This window comes from Oryza glaberrima, chromosome 4 (genome assembly GCF_000147395.1).
Source record: "Oryza glaberrima chromosome 4, OglaRS2, whole genome shotgun sequence".
Taxonomy (NCBI): domain Eukaryota; kingdom Viridiplantae; phylum Streptophyta; class Magnoliopsida; order Poales; family Poaceae; genus Oryza; species Oryza glaberrima.
In genome coordinates, this window is record NC_068329.1 from 11133683 (window position 1) to 11153238 (window position 19556).

Here is a 19556-nt window from a genome sequence, read left to right on the forward strand (position 1 = left end):
TAGGTCGCCAGCGCGACCAAAAAAAATAAAAAGAAAAAAAAAGAGCGACGCGACGCGACGCCCAAACGAGAAGCAACCGGGCGCACGCACGCACGCACGGCGATACGAGACGAGACGCCGCCCCAAACCCAACCCGGAGGAGGAAGAGAAGGGGAAAAAAAAAGAAAAAAAAACCCACGAAAAAAAGGTGAGAGTCCGACCGATCGCCGGCGACCTCCGCCCCGCGTTCGCGGATGCGATGCGCCGCGCGCCCCACCACCACCACCACCACTGCGCCACCGTGGTGGGCCGCCGCCGCCGACGACGAGCAGGGCTGCCCCGCCACCGCCGCTGCTGCTGAGGAGATCCGTCCCGCCCCGCCCCGCCACCTCCTCGCGCCGACGACCGCCGTCTCGCGCCTCCGCCGCCGCCGCCGGGTGGCGCGGCGGGCGTGTCGCCGCCGACATGTGGCTGTTCTGGCGCAGCAGGAACCGCTTCTCCCTCGAAGAGCTCCGGTGCGTGCCCCCCCCCCCCCCTACCTACCTGCCCTCCCTCCCCGTCCCGTTAGGTCTTCGTGGGGAGCCGCCGCGCGCAGATCTGCGCCGCGCTGTAGGCTGTAGCCGGAATCAGCGCGCAATTTCGTTTCGGTTGCGTCCAACTAAAACCTCGTCTCCGCCCGATTCCAATCCAATCGCTTCTTAATTTTGTGTTAAGTAGGCCTTCATGTCTGTGTTATCTCTTGTTGTCGACTTCTCTATGAACTGTACAACTATTAAGCTTGGTTTAGAATTGAGGAGTCATGGAAGTGGTAAACCAACCAGAACCGAGGCATATGTAAATCTACAGTACAAAAGAGGGGATTCTTCTTCCTCTCCTGTCCCCTGATGGCATGATGTAATGTCCTCAACTGCTTAATACTGTTTGCATTTGCTGTTGTTGAGTACAAAGTTTGTAATACGGAGGAGATAAATTGGAGAACAACTGTTTTTGAGATTGGATATGCAGGATTAGTCATGATCAAAGTAGTTCACCTTGGAAGTATTATTTATTTCTGTGGGGGTTTGTCTGTGCGATATATATTAAAATCAAGAATCACATGAGCTGTGATGGTTAAGCAGCATAATTACACTAAGAAGGTTGCACAAGCTACAACGTGCATTTTTATACCATAACCTTGTGGAAATATCACTTTGTGGTTTGTGCCTGCTTCCTTGCAATTAGAAGCACACAGCACAAAAGGGGCATTTTAACTAATATAAACTTTTTATTATAGTTTATTTGCTAGTAAAAAAAGAAATGCCTGCCTGTTAAGAACCCTCAATTTGTAAGTTCATTATTATTCTAATGAATGATAAAGTAATCCATAGCTGTTTGGGACACATATTTCCATCATGAACCATCTTTCCTTAATTTAGTTTGTAGTAAGTGTTGAAATACCCCAGGTATTTTTGTGTGTGTGTGTGTGTGTGTGTGTGTTGGGGGGGGGGGGGGGGGAGGCATAAACAACGCAAAGCCACGAGGCATGATTTTTCTTTCAGAAAGTAATGCAGCACCAGGTAACTGCGAAAAACGTCCACAATATCTGATTGCATGTTTAACAAATTGTTGTTTAATTTAATTTTGATATTTATTGTAGGCCAAAATTCTCATTTCTTTTCTACAGTTTTCTTGTGTTTAGTTACAATTGTTATGCTCAATTTAATTTTGATATTTGTTCAAAGTTACATTTCTCATTCCTTTTCTAATGTTTGCTAAATCAAAAGTTGTTGCATACTCATATGTTAATGCTCTATGTAAGTTTCATCCTTGGTTTTTATTCCTATACTTGTTGCATATCTTATGCTGAGACAGGTCCTTTGCTGCAGGTATCTAACAGATCAGCTACAGAAGGTTCATATTGTTTATGAAGCTAATAAGGTATAGTTGATCTTCCTGGTTATCGCCAGAATTTTTGTGACAATTTTAAGTTGATTGGCCTGACGATCTTTCTTTTGAAGGATTTTGTTGTTGAAGCATTGAGATCAATTGCAGAATTGATGATCTATGGAGATCAGCATGATCCGTCATACTTCGAGTAAGTATTTAATGGGATGGTATCTTGGAGGTATTATCAGTTGATCTATTTGTTTAATTGGTATCTCTTTCAGATTTTTCATGGAGAAACAGATTATGGGTGAATTTGCTCGTATTTTGAGAATTTCTAAGCTCTCAAGAGTGTCTCTACAGTTACTACAGACAATGAGCATCATGATCCAGAATTTGCGGAATGAACATTCAATTTGTAAGTCACTACAGACAATGAATATTCACTCAATAATGCGGTATCTATCCTGTGTCTACACTATTTTGTTTTTGAAGGTTCTAATCTGTAAGCAATTATGTTTTCTGCAGACTATATTTTCAGCAATGAGCACATCAACTTCTTGATAACGTATCCATTTGATTTTCAAATCGATGAGATGCTATCATATTACATTTCCTTTCTACGGTTTGTAAACCAGTCCGAACGTCACTGACATCATTCATTTTTTTTATATATATTGGCTTACTTGATTTTTGTTTCATGAAGGGCAATAAGTGGGAAGTTGAACAAGAATACAATTTCTTTGCTCGTGAAGACAAAAAATGTACTCATCCAATCCCTTTTTATGCACTTTCGGTATTGTTTTCCTTGCTTCTTTTGTTTGGATAAATAAACTAGGATTCTATTCTGTATTTACTGATTTGTGTGTGTATACAATAGGAGTAGCTCATGACAAATTCCTAGCTGCCAATTACAAACAGACCTTCAGATTGAATCCGACAATATAATTCGCCATTATCGTTATGTCATTCTTGACACCCCATCGAGGCCAGCAATATTATACACATGCATTTCCTTCCAGTGCCATAGTTTCTCTTAGCTCCACTTAGTTCTGAAGACAGATCTATTGGATCTATTTTTCTGGTCTATTTACATTATTTGCTACATTATTTTTTTTGGATCAGTTGAGCTGTACATGTTATATGAAACACAGTCTTGTAACAAATTTTCTCTATACTATATGCAGGATGAGGTCATTTCCTTTCCGCTGTATGTTGAGGCCTTAAAGTTTGCTTTTCATGAGGACAGCATGATTAGAGTTGCTATACGTACTTTGACGCTTAATGTGTACCATGGTAGGTTGGATAGCCTTGATGGCCATTGTATGTCTGTTATGCAAGTTCTTAATTTGCATTTGTGCTGTTTCTTACCAGATCGTTCTTTTCTTTCAGTTGGAGATGAATCTGTTAACAGATTTGTCTCACGTGCACCACTGTCAGACTATTTTTCAGACATGGTCAATCATTTTCAGAAACAATGTATTGACTTGGATAAGTTGGTTGTTCGTTCTGTTCGGTAAGTGTGCCACTCATTTTGCCATTCATGGATAAATCCAGAACATGTCACTAAGGTCCATCTGCATCCAGAATATGCCACTCATTTGATGATAATACTTTGGCCTGTGTCCTCGTGCTGTTAAGACATCGATGTCATAAAAACGGCTTCCTTCTGCATTGACAGTTAGAGTAAATGTGCAAAAATAATTTATTTTCTTCCGTCTGTGTTCTATTCTACAGAAATGCAGATTCTGCTGTGCCAACAGCCTCTGTTGAGGATGCAATTGTGCAAATTGAAGATACACTCTATTATTTCAGTGACGTTATGTCTTCTGGGATTCCTGATCTTGGAAGATTCATCACTGAAAATATCTTGCAACTTTTGGTGTTTCGGTTCTTACTCCCATCGTTGCAAAGGCAGAGCACTGTAAGTTTAGCGAGAAATATTTTTTGCATCCTATTTTTGATACCTAAGCTTCCTATTTGTTAAAATTTATTATGTTCATGTTCTTTTGTCTAGGATTTGGGTATAAGTGTCACTACTTCCATGTACTTGATTTGCTGTATACTTCACATTTTTAAGAACAAGGATATGGCAAGCACTGTTGCTGCTGCCCTTTTCCATCAACCTGATTGCCATGATAGGAAGCAAGGAACTCCAAACGGTTATACCTCTGAGCATGACAATGGCATATCTGACAATCAGGGCACTAGCACCTCAGATATAGACCAGTCAAATGAAGACAAATCGGATATCTTGTCTTCATCAAACACGCATTGCTTGCCTGATGATCCATCATCAAGTGATTGTTGCCAAGGCAATACACTTAGGTATGCTGCTCTTGCTTTGTTTGAGTTTCCATTATGCAAACTCCTTGATTGTAGTTCTTACTAGTACTAATTTGTAAACTATAGATGGTAATTTCCACTGGAAATGGGGATAAGGCAGTAGTCTGTAGTATGTTATATATTTCTAAACATGGTACGTGGTATTGTTAGGCATATAATGGTTGCGAAGTACATTTTATATGCTAAAATCGTTAGGGATTTATTGGCATGATCTTCCTTGCTAGGTACATTTTATCTTAGAAATTCTGGTAGATTTGGTATATTCTGATTAAAAGGTTCATTGGGATCTTATTCACGCATTTATTGATATTTTATAATTTGTTATAGTTATGCTTTAGTTGTAGAATTAGTAGTTCAAACTTGTTAGTAAGAATGTCTATCATGTGCCAAGCACCACTCCATTGCTCATGCGCGCACCACAAACATGTATGCAGAATGATCTTGTTTTACCACTCCATTGTTCGATATTTACACTAACTGTGTTCTTGAAGGCTTGAACCCATTTGTATCCTGATAAATTTGTAAGTTGAGGGGCATAAGTGGCACAAAGATTATTTTTAGGGACCTACTAAAATGATTTTTAAGTTTAGGAATCCAAACGACAGCACTAAGTCCTTGTTTGGGAGGCCCAATTTCTTGGCTCATTCACATCCAATGGCCAGGTTTTAGTTCATATACCCTGCCCATCCCCATGGATACCCCACTTTTTTTTAACATCCCAAGCATGCCGTAAGCAAGTGGGGGGCTAGTAATGCTCCAGGCATCCACATATTTTGAGAGCTTCCAAACCACACAAAAAAAAAACCCCACCAAGTTCAAAGTTCAATAAAAAATGCATGGGAGGGTAGTAGCACCCATTACCTTCATCCTTCCACGCACACTTCAACTAGAATGTTAATTTTATATTAATAGATTAGCGAATTTCATGGTTAGACTTGTCATGTTTTCGATCTGTTGGGTTCTCTGGTTTCTTTGGAGATGTTCATGATATCAGGTGCGTGGATGATAGTGTGATCATTATTATCGTAAGTTGCCTGTCATGGTTGTCCATAAATATAAGGGAGATCTTGCTGCAATTTTCCTGCTGATTTTTCTTTTTTAAAAAAACTGGACTCAAATATCTTGTGTATGCGGTTTGGTAGACCTATTTTTATGTGGATATTCAGGACGTTACAGAACCTTAGTGCAATTCTCTTCTCTTCATGCATTCTGCTCCCCGTGGCTATGAAAAAAATATTATTGGGACACTGACATGGTCTCCAGAATGCATTTGTAATGACCAATTTGCACTGTTGTGACATACTTTATTTTGCAGATAAACTCAATAAAATTTTATGAAATTACAGAATATTGCATGAGATATATCTACTCATTCCTTAGTATGGCCAATATAAATATTCCCTAATACTTTGTTAAGTTAAAATAGTTTGATTAAATGATTCTAGGATAACCTTAGGCGCTATATTTATCATAGGTGATACAGTAGATAGTGACATAGACCTTTCTTATGCATATGCCTATATTTACACAGCTATGCAGATATTTGTTTTTAATTGATGTTTTTAATGTTGCTTTGTGGTATGTTAAGGTTGGATGTTGAAGTAGTACGTGCACAATTTTACATATTTTGTCATTCTATATGGTAAAATATGAATCCATTTCCTTATTTGCAGGGAACATTTGCTGTCTTATATAATAAGTGGGGATGACTTCCAAGCTTTAGGTTCTTTGTGCTTATTTTCTACATTGTTGCAGACAAAAGGTACTTTTACTGTCCTCATTTAACTAATATTTTCACTGTGGAATTTCCAAAAATAGTAATTATTTGAGTCCATATTGTCTTTCTAGAACTTGATGAATCAATGCTAGATGCACTTGGAATTCTGCCTCAAAGAAAGCAGCATAAGAAGCTTCTATTAGTAAGTGCTATTCTTCTTCTTCTTCTTCTTCTTCTTCTTCTTCTGCAACATTAGTACACTTATGCTATTATCACACCCAGAGTTCTGATTTACATGTTTGTTAGATGGGCCTTGTAAATTAATCATGCTGTGGTAATGGTATCTATGTTGTTTTGCTTGTGCAAAATGATGCATCTGTTTGTATGCTTGAAGGAACTAATTTTGTGAACTTTTATTATTAATATAGTACATAAGCTCCTTTTTTCTATGTGACATTTGTTGCTATAGCTTAACATTCAATATTGAAATGACATAAGTACATAACAACTGGAGCCATGATTAACTTATGTTAATCATGTTAACTTATGTTAACTTATGTTATATTGTACCTTTGTTAAGATCATGTGAGCTGTCTTAGGCACACTACAATTTTCTGACACCTGTATTGTGAACCTGCAGCAAGCTTTGGTAGGAGAAGATCTAGCTGAAAGGCAATTATTTTCATCCAGTAGCGGTCTAGCAGATGACAGCATCTGCAGTGATTTTGATATGTATGTAAGGAAGCTTCAGGTATACTGCTGGTTCTTTCACCCACACTTGGCAGGATGCAATTATACTTGGTGCTGTCTACTACTTTCCAAAACTTTCTATGACATAGTGGGGTCCACAATTAAGTCCTTTACTATCTTATAATATATAAGAGAAACCCACACGTGGCCTGGTATCTGACTGTAAATATTGTCTCCTGTTATCTCATTATATAATATGGAAGACATGCAATGGGGCTTAGAGCCTTGTACATGTAAAAGAAAAATATCAAAAAACACAAGTAGTCCCTGTAGTATGTTACCTACTGACATTGCAACTTCAAGTTGGCCCCCACCTGTGTGTACTGAGAAACAAAAAGAAAGTTTATAGTGCTAACTTTTGTTTATAACTTTTTAATTTATGACTTAAATGAATTTACTCTTGTTTTCCCAAGCCCCTCTTTAGTTGAGCCTGAATTTTAAATCGATAAGTTTAATTTGGTGATAGACTATTACAAGATCACCTACATGTTTGTTTTGTCTTTTGGTGTTAATTTCGTGCTCGAAGGGGTGTTATTTGAACTCGTTGCCCTGCGCTTCATCAACAAATATCATTTATGATTCTTTTCATGATCATAATTTGTCATGTACTCCATCCATCCCAAAATATAACAACTTTTAGAGTTCAAGTTTTGTCCGGAATATAACAAACTAATACTTGTAAAAGGTGATTTTTACTACTAAACTTCCCATGCTACCCCTTGGTTTTATTATCACCCCAACTAGTCTGGGCCCACCAGCCCACACTTCACCCACCCCAAGGAGACAAACAAGTCCTTTTACCCCTCTCCTTAATAGCCGTGCCAAGGGCTAAAACTTGGTATGTTCTTGGTATGTTTTGGGATGGAGGGAGTAGAAGATAATATTGAACTTGCCATCCTAGAATCAGACAGATTTCTAGGACAAATTGTCCGCAGGTCCATGCTTATTAAATTGAGATACAAATAAAACTATCTTGTTTCTTTCTTGTTCATGTGTTTGTCAATTATTCTCTAGTAAATTTGTTATCACTATGCTATATCTATGCATTTTGTCTTCTTTCCACAGGATAAATACGGTTTAAAGTGTCATCATCCACGGCAAATGACCTCTAAATTCCACAGATATCAGGTTTGTTTTAATTTTGAACCATATGGACATTACCAGTAGATCCTCATGTTCGTAATATAGGTTTAGGTTATTTTTCCCTCAAAAATGGCATCATTTTTTAAATTTATTTTGATTGTAAACTTACCGTCATTAACTAAAATTGTTGTTCCATCAGTACATGGCTAATCATTGGTGCACACTTTATTTTGTTATAAAAGTATGGGCTACAACCTGTAGACACCTCAATAAACTGTATTATAGATTTAATGATTTATTATTAACTGAGTAACTGATACAGTCATCCTGATGTCTCTCCAAAAATCTATGAATTTTCTTATTCAAGATGATCTTTTTATCTTGCTTGCATCTACATCAGGTTATTTTGAAAGAATATATTTGCAACTTAAAAATATCCACACCTACATGAATCATGAACGCCTGTTTCCGTATTAATATTCATTCATTAATTTTCGCTGTAGTATACACTTAGAGGTTGATGTGCTACATATTTGAATATGACTTCCAATATTCAAGCATTTTATTTTATTATCATATTTCATATATTAAGGGACGTTTCTATCGTTTGCACTTTGATTTTTTGCAGGTGCTCGATGCATTAGTTGCCCTTTTCTGCAGATCTAATGTATCTGCAGATGTTCGCTTAGTTGGTGGCTGGCTTTTCAGGCAACTGCTACCCCATGGAGAAGAAGAGTTCACTGCTTTTCATCTAAAATGGCTAAAGGTATGTTTTGATGCATTTTAGTCCTGTGATGTTTCAAAGGAGATACAGCAATCCATGATCCCTCACCAGATCACTATTCACTGGGAACTTGGCAGTTCTTTCTTGTTGTTTCTAGTCCTGACTTTGAAGCAAGTGTCATCTCCTAATCCTAATGTTTGAAACTTCCCCATATATGTCACAGTACGCTTGGTTGTGGCTAGTTAACTAGTTGAATCACTAAATGAAAGGTACAAAGATGTAGTGATAGAGAGAATATCTGTATATGGGATACTGTCCAATGCCTTTCTAAGAGGATAGGCAGGCTACCAACTGTCATATCTCGTGCTCAATGTTGTCAGATTTCATGTACTCTGTACTGATCATGGATGTGAAGGTTAAATCAAGCATTTATGTATCCCTCCACCCCCACCCTCTTCTTTTTCTCTCTTCCACATTGTCACTACCCTTTCGTGTCAGAGATGAATCCATGCTGCCCATGTATCTGGTACAATTAGCCTAAATTTCTCAATGTTGTCACAATGTTTTAATCGCGCAGGATTCGCATAAGGATTACAGTATAAAACTTTTGGACGAATCTGGAGGATGCTGGCGGGACTTGCTTGTTCCTATTGTTAAAGAAGCCTGGAAGAATTGCAAGAAAGGTGGATTTCAATTTTGGGGTGGAAGATCTTTTTTCCACACGTACTACAAATGGTTATCTTTGCTTATACTTTTTTACCTTTTCCACTGGAGTTAGCAATCGAGACATCTTCACCACCTAAAGGATCCAAGTCTGCTATTTTACCCCTGGATTCATGTTCATTTGGAGGTCAGAGCTCGTTGATCACATGCCATGTGACCTGTGTTGTCCTCAACTGTACTGTGTTGAACCATGATGAAAACTTGATGTACTGAATCATATGCACTGTATTTCAGGTGATTCGTCCATTGCCATCGCAGAGAGAATCTATGAGATGGTGAAGGTATGTAAATATTTTCATTTTTTTTGACTCATCCATAAAAATTGACCGATCTGAAATCATAGGTTTGTTCCGCTGATATGCATTTCTGGATTTTATTACCATCAATATGACTGGGCCTGAGTGCCTGACACAGAAGTATTGCCTATTTTGGTTAGAAGTCCTAATATCCATTGGCAACTGAATTACATGTAAGAGAGAGAACCGAATGGAAAAACCATTGATAACCATATCCACAATTCTTTGCTGGTTGCGGTGCTGGAATCTGTAGGAAATGTGGCCACAAAGATTTACTTCAGTCATCATTGTGCTCATGGTCAGTTTTTAAAAAATTAAATGGATGTACATGCATGATTATCAGCTAATTACAAGATGATAATTTGTATTTGTTAGTACAAAGTTTATAATTACTTTGGAGTCTGCAAAGTTCCTTACCGTCCTACTTTTGTTTGTCATACTGGTAGTATAAGGCTATATTTTACATTTTATAACTTGTAATGGTTCGATAGACATGCTGTACTGTGTGCTCTTGACACAGAATATCAAACTTCAATGTTGAATGTTCTCTGAAATATTTCGAGCATTACCAGCAGTGTAGGTAATGAAGTAGATTCTGCCACTTTTCAGATGCCATGGATATAAAACCATGAAAAATAGCAATTTTGTTGCACAGGTCAGAATAAACACGAAACAAGACTGAAAAATTCTCCTATTAATGGCTCGAATACATTAATCTTTACAATTGATCATTTAGAAGTTGTTTCTTATTTGCTTTATAATCAGATCACAATTTGATTTGCACTGTTACAATCAGCAAAAACTGTTATTTGAACACATACGCATGTCCTGAGTTCTTTTATACATGCAGTTCTATACTCTTGCTAGCTGTAGATCTACAAAAGATGCGGAGGACTCCCAAACACAATACCCACCCAAATGCTGATGAAATCCTCTATCAATCTCCAAGCATAGAAATATCCACTGACCACAAGCAACCAAGGGAGAGAACTGAGATGAATGCTAACATAAGGCATGATAAAACTTGTGCCATCACAGAGTCCCTGATGTTGTCACGGTAGGATATGAGAGAGCAACCAAGGGAGAGAACCGAGATGAAAGCTAACGTAAGAGACGAAGACTTATGTGGTCACACATAGTCCCAGATGTTGTCATCATAGTTGATGACAACTTATGAAAGGTGCACTGGTCGTAACAACTGCTTGTGGTTGACTGGTTGGGGCGCTGTAAACTCCTTGTTGAGGTATTTGGAGTTGCATGCTAGGTTTTTTATGGCTGCTGGGGTTGCATGACAAAGCTATGGAACTTGGCTGTACTGGAATGAGTTTTTAGAAGACAAATATTATTTGGGTTCTTTGAATTCAGTTGAACGTTTTATGTTGCATTTAAATCCAAATCTACTAAGTGGAGTCCCTTATTAACAGAATCTGAATTAAGTAATTCTTTGGATGTGAATTAACATACCAAATAATGGCCCTGTAAAATCTACATCTTGGTATTTTTGTTGAATAAGTGTTTATTCCCTACCTACCAATTTTTACTAGTTTATTCCCCACGTACCAAACTTTTGTACTAGTTTATTTCCCAACTACCACCTTTTGTACCATGATTTGTTCTTTTGCTACTAACTTAATTTTCTTTTTGCAAAAGATGGCATAATCCATTATATTATGGGACGGAAGGAGTAAAGTAACAGACTTTGCCCTTTAGGCTGTATCAAATTCTTATTTGTATGGTTTTAAGATCCCTTATGTTGCAAAATGGGTAAAGTGAAATGATAAGAACGATTATTGGAATATGACCATGCCTTGTTCAATATTCTATGAGTGAAAATGAATGTTTTAAGGGATACTCTAATTTTAATGGTGTAACAGAAGACATAAATATAGTAGATATATGATTGTAATAGTGTATTTTTCTTAATTTGTCATCACAAGTCTAAAACACCATTCATATTATCAATGGAGGCAGTACCACCATAATACATATGTTTTGTGTTATTTTTGACGTTTAGAGAGTTTGTGTTCAAGGTTTATCTAGTTATCTATCTGATCTTTTTGTAAATACAATGTAATTATGAGTTGCACTTGCATGCACTGGCCAGTTCACCCAAAGGCTTATAAGCTCATGGTGAAAGTCAGACAATTCACTTGCACATCCAGACCTCACATGCAGGATAGAAACTAGCACAGTTCTTTTTTTTTTGAAAAAAAAATTAAATTGCACTGTATTCAAATTATAGAACATTTAGTTCTGATGTCATATTGAGTTGCATGCACCTGACGGTTCACTAAAAAACATAGCCTATTGAGAAGGGTTGGCAATTGTCTTATATTTCAACAGTAATAATGCCAACAAGAAGCCCTACTAAAAATGCCTCTTAAGTTATACGCAGAGTGAATGTCCTGCTAGGTTTTATTTTTTGTCTGGGAACTCTTGTCCGACATGGTAAAAGCTGATGCACTAAGATAAAATTTCTAATCGCTATTTCCGAAATGAAAATTTTAAAGCTGAATGCTAGTTCAGTGTTCTTGTCCTATGAATTTTATCGAGCTGTTGGTAGATCTTGGCTAGCAAGGTGGACTGTGAATGGTGCGCGATATGAATCACCAAGACAGGTACTCAGTCATGGTGGCATGGTCTCATGGCAAGTAAGCTGAGGTGGATGGGTTAACTGATGCAGTGAGAGCGTTGCGACACACAGATGACAGATCGGGAGCATAGCAGTTGATGTCATACTCATGTTGGCATGTGACAGTAATGGCCTATGTTTGGTGAAGTGCTGTGGAGCAGTGTGGTGTGGCTTGTCAGTAATGGTGCCTACTCATGCTGCCAGCAGGCATATATGGCTTGGCCCCAGTGGTACAGCAATAAGGATTTCACAGTGGCCATGGCAACCTTGGTGACATGACGACAACAGTAGCTCTATGGTGACATAAGTGGAGATAGTGGCATGGTTAGGAAGGACAGTAATTCTTATTAGAAGCAAGCAGGGCCACTCTGGGATTTAGGAAAATAAATTACCCTGTCTGGTGTCCACCTTGCGGAGTGGCCTTTGATAAGAATATATAAAAACAATATGCATAGTCTGCATTGTGCATTTGTCGCTTTCAGCAGTTTTGAGGTCACTGAATTTATCTCATGTTGAGTCCAATGATCAGGTAAGCAACATTTGTTGCTCAGGCTATAAAAAGCTCTCTCCTTTTTTTTTTCCTCGAAATAAAAAACTCTCGCCTAACAAATGTGATAATCACTGAAGTTGAGAAACCTAGTGTTTACATCATTACAATTACTACTCTTAACTTACATATGTTCTGACCTGTATGCTGGTGGAAGAAACATCATGCTGCTTTTGAGTGAATTTAGATCTTTTGTACCCTCTGTGTTTTGCTGCTACAGTCACAAATTGAAACATGAAACTAAATTTCTGAGCTTTATTTTCAATGCGCTATGCTTTATTTTTTCCTTCGAAGGTAAGGAAAGCAATAAATTTGGAACATATGACTTGTTCTGTCATAGTTGACTATGCCTCTGCTTAATTTATTGGTGAAATGGCTGGCCTATTAATTTACATATTTTATTAGGAATTAATGTTACTGAGATATGTGATGATTTTTTCCAGGGTTTTGTGCTACAGCGTCAAGTTATCCTCTTCTGCCTTGGAGAAACTCTCACTGACCAGCCTCCTATTTTTTCCCCAACTGATTTGCCTGTAAATAATCGAGCAACTTTAGCAGGTTTCGATGGCTCAGTACCCAAACCTGGACTTGAAGTTAACTTAGGTCTGAGTTTACCTGGAAATTTAAACTTTTTCATGCTTAAATCATCACAAGTGCAAAATTGTCTTAATTCTTTCCTGCACTTACTGATACTTCGATTTGCCGCATTGTTGTTGCAGTTGATGCGGTCCCTTGTCGAATAGCATTTGAGAGGGGCAAAGAACGCCACTTCTGCTTTTTGGCTCTATCTAATGGAACTTCTGGGTGGATTCTTCTTTTAGAAGAATTACCTCTCAAGGAAAAACGTGGAATTGTTCGTGTCACAGCTCCCTTGGCTGGGTCTGATGTATGTATTATCATTACATGGCAAATCTTTTGTTTTTTTCATGCATGATGAAATCATATTCATTGAAAATATCTAGCTTGTAAAAGTATCTTTATTTGTGAGTAATCTAATGTGAACATTTTCACTTTACTTCAGCCAAGAATAGATGAAAAGCATGCAAAATGGTTACATTTACGTATCCGTCCTTCTACAGTTCCCTTTTTGGACACAGAAAAATACAAAGGGAAGACAAGAAAGTACCTTGTTGATGGAAGATGGACCCTTGCTTTTAGAGATGAGCAATCATGTAAGGAAGCAGAGACTATGGTTATAGAGGAGATGAAGCTCCAACAAGGTGCTGTTGGAGAGCAGTTGAAGCTCTTGCTTGAATTTGACATGCCTGAGGATGGATTACAGCATCCTTGCTCCTCTCATGAAACCACTTCGGATGATGGGTCATGACTTGCTAGAACATCATCGATGATCGCTCATGCCTTACTGGAGGTTTCATCATGTGCAGTGTTCGAGCTTTGAAAACATGGTGGCAGGAAAACCCCGTCGCTGCCATCTCCGACGAGCAAGTCGGTCGCGCTCTGTACATTACATCGGCAGATTTAGGGAGGTCCCCTTGTTGACACACTGTAGAGTTTCGAGTTTTGACTGTTTTTGAGTTAAGTTAGCTCGATAGGATTCTTTGTACAATAGTTTGTACCTGTCCTTTGTAATGTCATACAAATCACATTCCATTCTTTCATAAGCTTCAGGGCAGAGTTGGGCTGTGTACACTAATTGTTTGAAGAAATGTGCAGGCAATCATATCTGTTGTCAAAAGGATGCCCTGACTATAGTAATAAAATATGAATTTTGAGCTCCTCCATGATTTTTCTTTGTAGACCACTGCTTATGTATGAACTATTTGTTTTGTTTGCTTTTTCAGAGAAGAACTGTTAGCTTTGACAAGCAGGATGCTCAGCTAAACAAGACAACCAGATGAGCATCGGTTGTGCTTGTTGAATTCTACCCTTTGAACTGACGCTTGGAATTGAGTTTGATGTTCAATTGATTGATGCAACACTGGATGTCTGCTTCACAATGCAGGGTCTTGGTAAGATGATGTCTTCTGTAGACCGAGTGTTTGGACTTTGGAGCAGGTGAGCAGCCGGTTCATCCATAAAATACTGCCGTTCATCGATCACTTGTGCAGAAAAATCTTTTCTGATATTATTCAAGATTTGTTCTTTGGATCATGTCTAACAAGTAGAGGTACGTTCATTTCACCAGAGAAAAAGAAGATCGAATCTGAATCATTCAGGTTATACTCTCGGTAGTTTGGAACACTCAAGATTACATTGTCCTAAATTAATAAGTACTTTGGAGCACCCAAGAAAATTTTTTTAATCAAGGTTAAGGTGAAATTTAAATGAAAAATAATTGCGATTGGTCAAGACTAGTAAACGGGTGAAGAAATGAAGTAAGAGATAGTTGCGATATGGGATTAGATGGAGAGGTAGCTATATTTCAGGGCAAAATTGAAATGCTAAATTTAGTTATATTTAAAGATTGGCATCTGTCGGCACAGTTTGGTTCAAATCTTCCGTATATTTTTTTTCTTCCTTGCCTATCCCTACTGATAACTGTCCATCCATCTCCCTTCACCTCTTTTTACTGCCTCTCCAAAGGCAAAAGTGGGGGTTAAAGCTTTTGGGGGGGGGGGGGGGGGGGGGGGGGTAATTACAGGAAAAAGGGAGCTTTCTGATTGGCCTCTTTCTGCACCGAGTTGCCGGTAAATATATGCACGCGTTAAAATGGAGCTGCAAAAAGGAAAAGCTTCCTCTTTCCCGTGCTTAGCAACGACGACGACCATATAGCATGCCCGACCGACCGAGAGTGATCTGATCTTCCTTAAAAGTGCCACAAAAAGGGCTGAAAGATGGGGGGCAAAGACACCACAATGCCATGAGAATTCAGAAGCTATGCAGGGGTTGAGATAGGAATGGATAACCCTTCTTTTTCCCAAAAGGAAAAGCAAAGAAAGGGATTAGCAGGTTATGTGTGCATTGTGCAATGAGGTTTTTGATTTTCTTTTTTAAAATTCTCATTCAGTTTTCTACAGTTTGCATCAAACATAGTTGCGACATTACATAGTTGGCATCTATCAAAACATACAACAGGGTCATATAGCCTATTTACTGCAGATAAAAAGTCGTGGCCTTTCCTTTTACCAAACAACTGTAGGTGAGGCCCTACAGTTGATTTGGAATTTATCTTTTTTTAAGAAAATAGATATTTACAACATACCAATCCAAACTTGGAGAATGTCTATTTCTATAGGATTAAGTCCAAACAAAAGTAAAAGGAGATTGATGTCTCCAAGATTGAATAGAAGGTCTGAGCTTAAAAGATAAACCCATATATCATATAGCAGGCACCATAAAAAACCTTTTCCACAAAATGAGATGAATTATAAGTAGCTTTTGCTCTTTGGAGCATATCTCCCATATTCAAACTTTTTCCCAAAATATTCTCACCTGATACTAGCATTCTTTGTTAAAGTCGTATAAATGTTATAATTGTAGTTTTAAAATTTGAGAGAAGCGAAGATGCATGACTTGACAACTATTACGATGGAGTGCAGCATGAATTTCACCACCTTTAATTTTCTGCTAAATTTTTGTTTTAGTACTTGTTTTTCCTATGGGTTCCCCTATAAAAAAAATTACTTATTCCTACCAAATTATCATACACACGCTTCCTAAAGCTCATAAAATGGTGCCATTTGTTTTTTAAAAAAACTTTCTTCATCCATAATTCTTGGTATACTTTTTAAAATCCATTTTCAACATTAGAATATATAATCTTAATTAATTATAAAGTTGGTTAGCTCGGCTCACGCGAACGCGACCCAGCTCATATCTTAAGGATATATATGCTTGGTACTCAATCCTACCTATCAATTTATTTATAGTGCTAAAATCTAGCTAAATTTTAACACTACGATACATGCTAAAATCTGTCAAAATTTTAATATTACGATAAAGAAACTTGTAGAATATAACTAAATAGGGTATATGAGCACTATCAATTATTTGGTCTCACTCGCAAATAATTGGTAGGATCTATTTTGGTATCAATCCAAAAGCGGCCCTAAATCCCCATCCTCCCGGCTCAGATCGATCAACGGCCTTTGGCGCCTGATCCGACGGCCAAGAAGCACCCCGGACGGGCAGCAGCAACTAGCCTTTGCTCTTCCACCGGCGGCGGCTGTCCCAAGGCCTTTTGCAAGGAGCATGCGACCAAAGCAGCGCTCTGCAGCTGAGCTGCATGCAGGGGAATGGCAAAAGCAAAGCAGAGCAGAGGGCAGAGGAAGAAGGGATGCGTCGTCGGTCTGGCCGGCAACCGGCGACAGAGAGGGGAGAGGTGAATAATGTGAATCCAATCCAATGAGAGACAAAGTGAGGTAAAAAATATGAAAAGAGAAAAGCTTGGAGGGGAGGGGCCACGGAATTTGTTTGTTTGTTCGTCCAATTGTCCCTCTCAAGCCCTTGGCATCCAACACATGTACTTCATCCACAGTCTCAAAATTTAAGTTGGGTTAGCCCCTATGTACTTTGACTGTTGATTTTTTTTTCTCCATAATGTATTATCAATAACTACGAAATTTAGCATCGTACAGAAGTATTGCAAATATAAATATAAGATATAACATGACACTAAACATGTACCCTATTAGTTTAATTATTAGTAAAAAAATGAATTTTGACTTTTTTTCTGGTAATATAGGCGGCCTCATATTTATATTTTAGTATGGAGGGAGTAGTATTTACATGTAGAATCTACTGGCTGCTTCTTAGAAAAAATAATTGAGATTTACACAAAGAGAAATCAAGCAACCGATAAATAGGCCATCCATTTCACTACGGTTAGATATACGCCACATTTGTCAATTGTATTCACTTACAGTAGGCAACCATATGCCTTACATCTTATTAAGGATAAGTACATGTGATGTATATATATTTAAGGCGGAAATCCTAATGGGCGGGTGATCGCTCCCCCATCCACCCAGCGATCACCCCCTGCCCCTCCCCTATACTCAGGTATACTCCTCCCTCTTCTCCCCCTTTCTCCTCCCCTTCTTCTCTTTCTATTACAGTACACCACACAATTTTTTTAAAAAAACAAAAGTTAGAAAAATTTATGTATAGAAATACTATATATAAAAATTTTGAATTCAAATTCAAATTTTAATCGGGTAGGTAAACTTTTGACTTATAAACTTTGGGTCTATAAACTTTAGGTGTATAAACTTTAGATGTATAGAAATACTATATATAGAAAATATTTGAATTCAAATTCAAATTTAAATCAGGTATATAAACTTTAGGTGTATAAACTTTAGATGTATAGAAATACTATATATGAAAAATATTTGAATTCAAATTTAAATTTGAATCAGATATAATTCAAATTCAAATTTGAATCGGGTATGTAAACTTTTGACTTAGAAACTTTTGTTCTCTAAACTTTAGATGTGTAAACTTGAGTTGTATAAACTTTAGGTGCATAAATTTACTAAAATAGGAAAGTAATGCGGTGCCAAAAAAGAAAACCAGTTGAGAGGAGTGGGGGGGGGGGGGGGGGGGGGGGAGGGCCTACCCGATCGCCCATTAGAACTACCCTATTTAAGGGTAAAAATATACTTCCCATCCATTGGCCCGTTTAATTTTCATCTCTCGACTTCATGTAGAGCCTTTCCATCAATTCTTAAAACTATGTAGAGTTCATTTTTATGTTCTTTTATCAGTGTAGCATATAAGGCACTGCATTGAAGAGCTAATGCATGACAGATGAAATTGAGTTTAGTACGATTATTCGAAGACAGAAACAAATAAAATAAATATTAAAAGTTTTTTTTTAAGAATGCTGATGAACAAAGTTTTTTTTTCTAAATCTTACTCCCTCTGTTTCTGGTTATAAGGCGTTTTGACTTTGATCAAAGTTAAACTACTTTAAGTTGATTAAGTTTGTAGAAAAAAGTATTAACATTTTTAATTCAAGACAAAGTTATTATGAAAATATATTCAATTATTGAATTGATGAAACTAATGTATAAACTTAGTCAAACATGAAATAGTTTAACTTAGTCAAAGTCTTATAACCTAAAACGGAGGGAGCGTTTCTAGGGATTTCCACCTCTCATATGTGAGAGTGGGATCCAGACATCCAGTCACTTTGATTTTTTTTAAAGGAAAGTTTAGATCCAATTTTTACACTACATGGGTCAAGACCATAGACGAAATGGGCAGAGCAAAGTCTTACCCGGTTTTAAGACTTGAGGACGAATTCTAAGGTTGTATCATTTCTCTGAGATGTGAATTGGGTGTGATAATCATCTGACCAATTTCAAATCAAACTTCCATTTTACCTATCAATCTCAACGACATGTTTGCAAACGAAAAATAATTTATCTATAAAACTTTTATATACGTGTTCTTAACGATCTAAAAACAAAGGCTAAAAAAAACTACGATAAAAAGACCTACAAATTAACTCTAAATTTATGATTGAAAATTTAACTTTTGGCTGATGAGCATAACCATAAGCCAAAAGATGAGGCCTACCAAAATTTATCTTCGCATGTGAGTTGTGACAAAAAAAAAACATTTCACATCTAGTGATTTAGGGGGTGTTTAGTTGTAGGGGTGTAAAGTTTTGGCGTGTCACGTCGGGTATTATATAGGGTGTTACATGGGATGTTCGGACACTATAAAAAAAACTAATTACAGATTCCATTAGTAAACCGCGAGAGAAGTTTATTAAACCTAATTAATCCATCATTAGCAAATGTTCACTGGGTAGCACGTTATAAAATCATGGAGAAATTAGGCTTAAAAGATTCGTCTCACAAATTAGTTACAATCTGTGCAATTAGTTATTTTTTAGCCTATATTTAATACTTCATGTATGTGTTTAAACCGATGTAACAGGGTGTAAAAATTTGGGGTAGGATCTAAACATGGCCTTACTCTTT

The 19556-nt window shown here is 37.5% G+C and overlaps 1 protein-coding gene across 1 annotated transcript; it reads left to right on the forward strand.

The window, feature by feature from the left end:
- Positions 1 to 14400, forward strand: LOC127770091 (protein TRANSPARENT TESTA 9). Its single transcript, XM_052295766.1, is given in 23 exon segments — positions 1 to 317; positions 320 to 494; positions 1845 to 1896; positions 1977 to 2053; positions 2127 to 2260; positions 2371 to 2467; positions 2549 to 2606; positions 3030 to 3138; positions 3235 to 3358; positions 3580 to 3766; positions 3860 to 4170; positions 5862 to 5950; positions 6037 to 6107; positions 6546 to 6656; positions 7721 to 7783; positions 8367 to 8504; positions 9040 to 9145; positions 9241 to 9312; positions 9420 to 9466; positions 13104 to 13263; positions 13380 to 13546; positions 13682 to 13938; positions 13940 to 14400. Coding segments are annotated over 23 exon segments (2754 nt in total). The 5' UTR covers positions 1 to 238; the 3' UTR covers positions 14010 to 14400.
- Positions 14401 to 19556: the final 5156 nt, after the last annotated feature.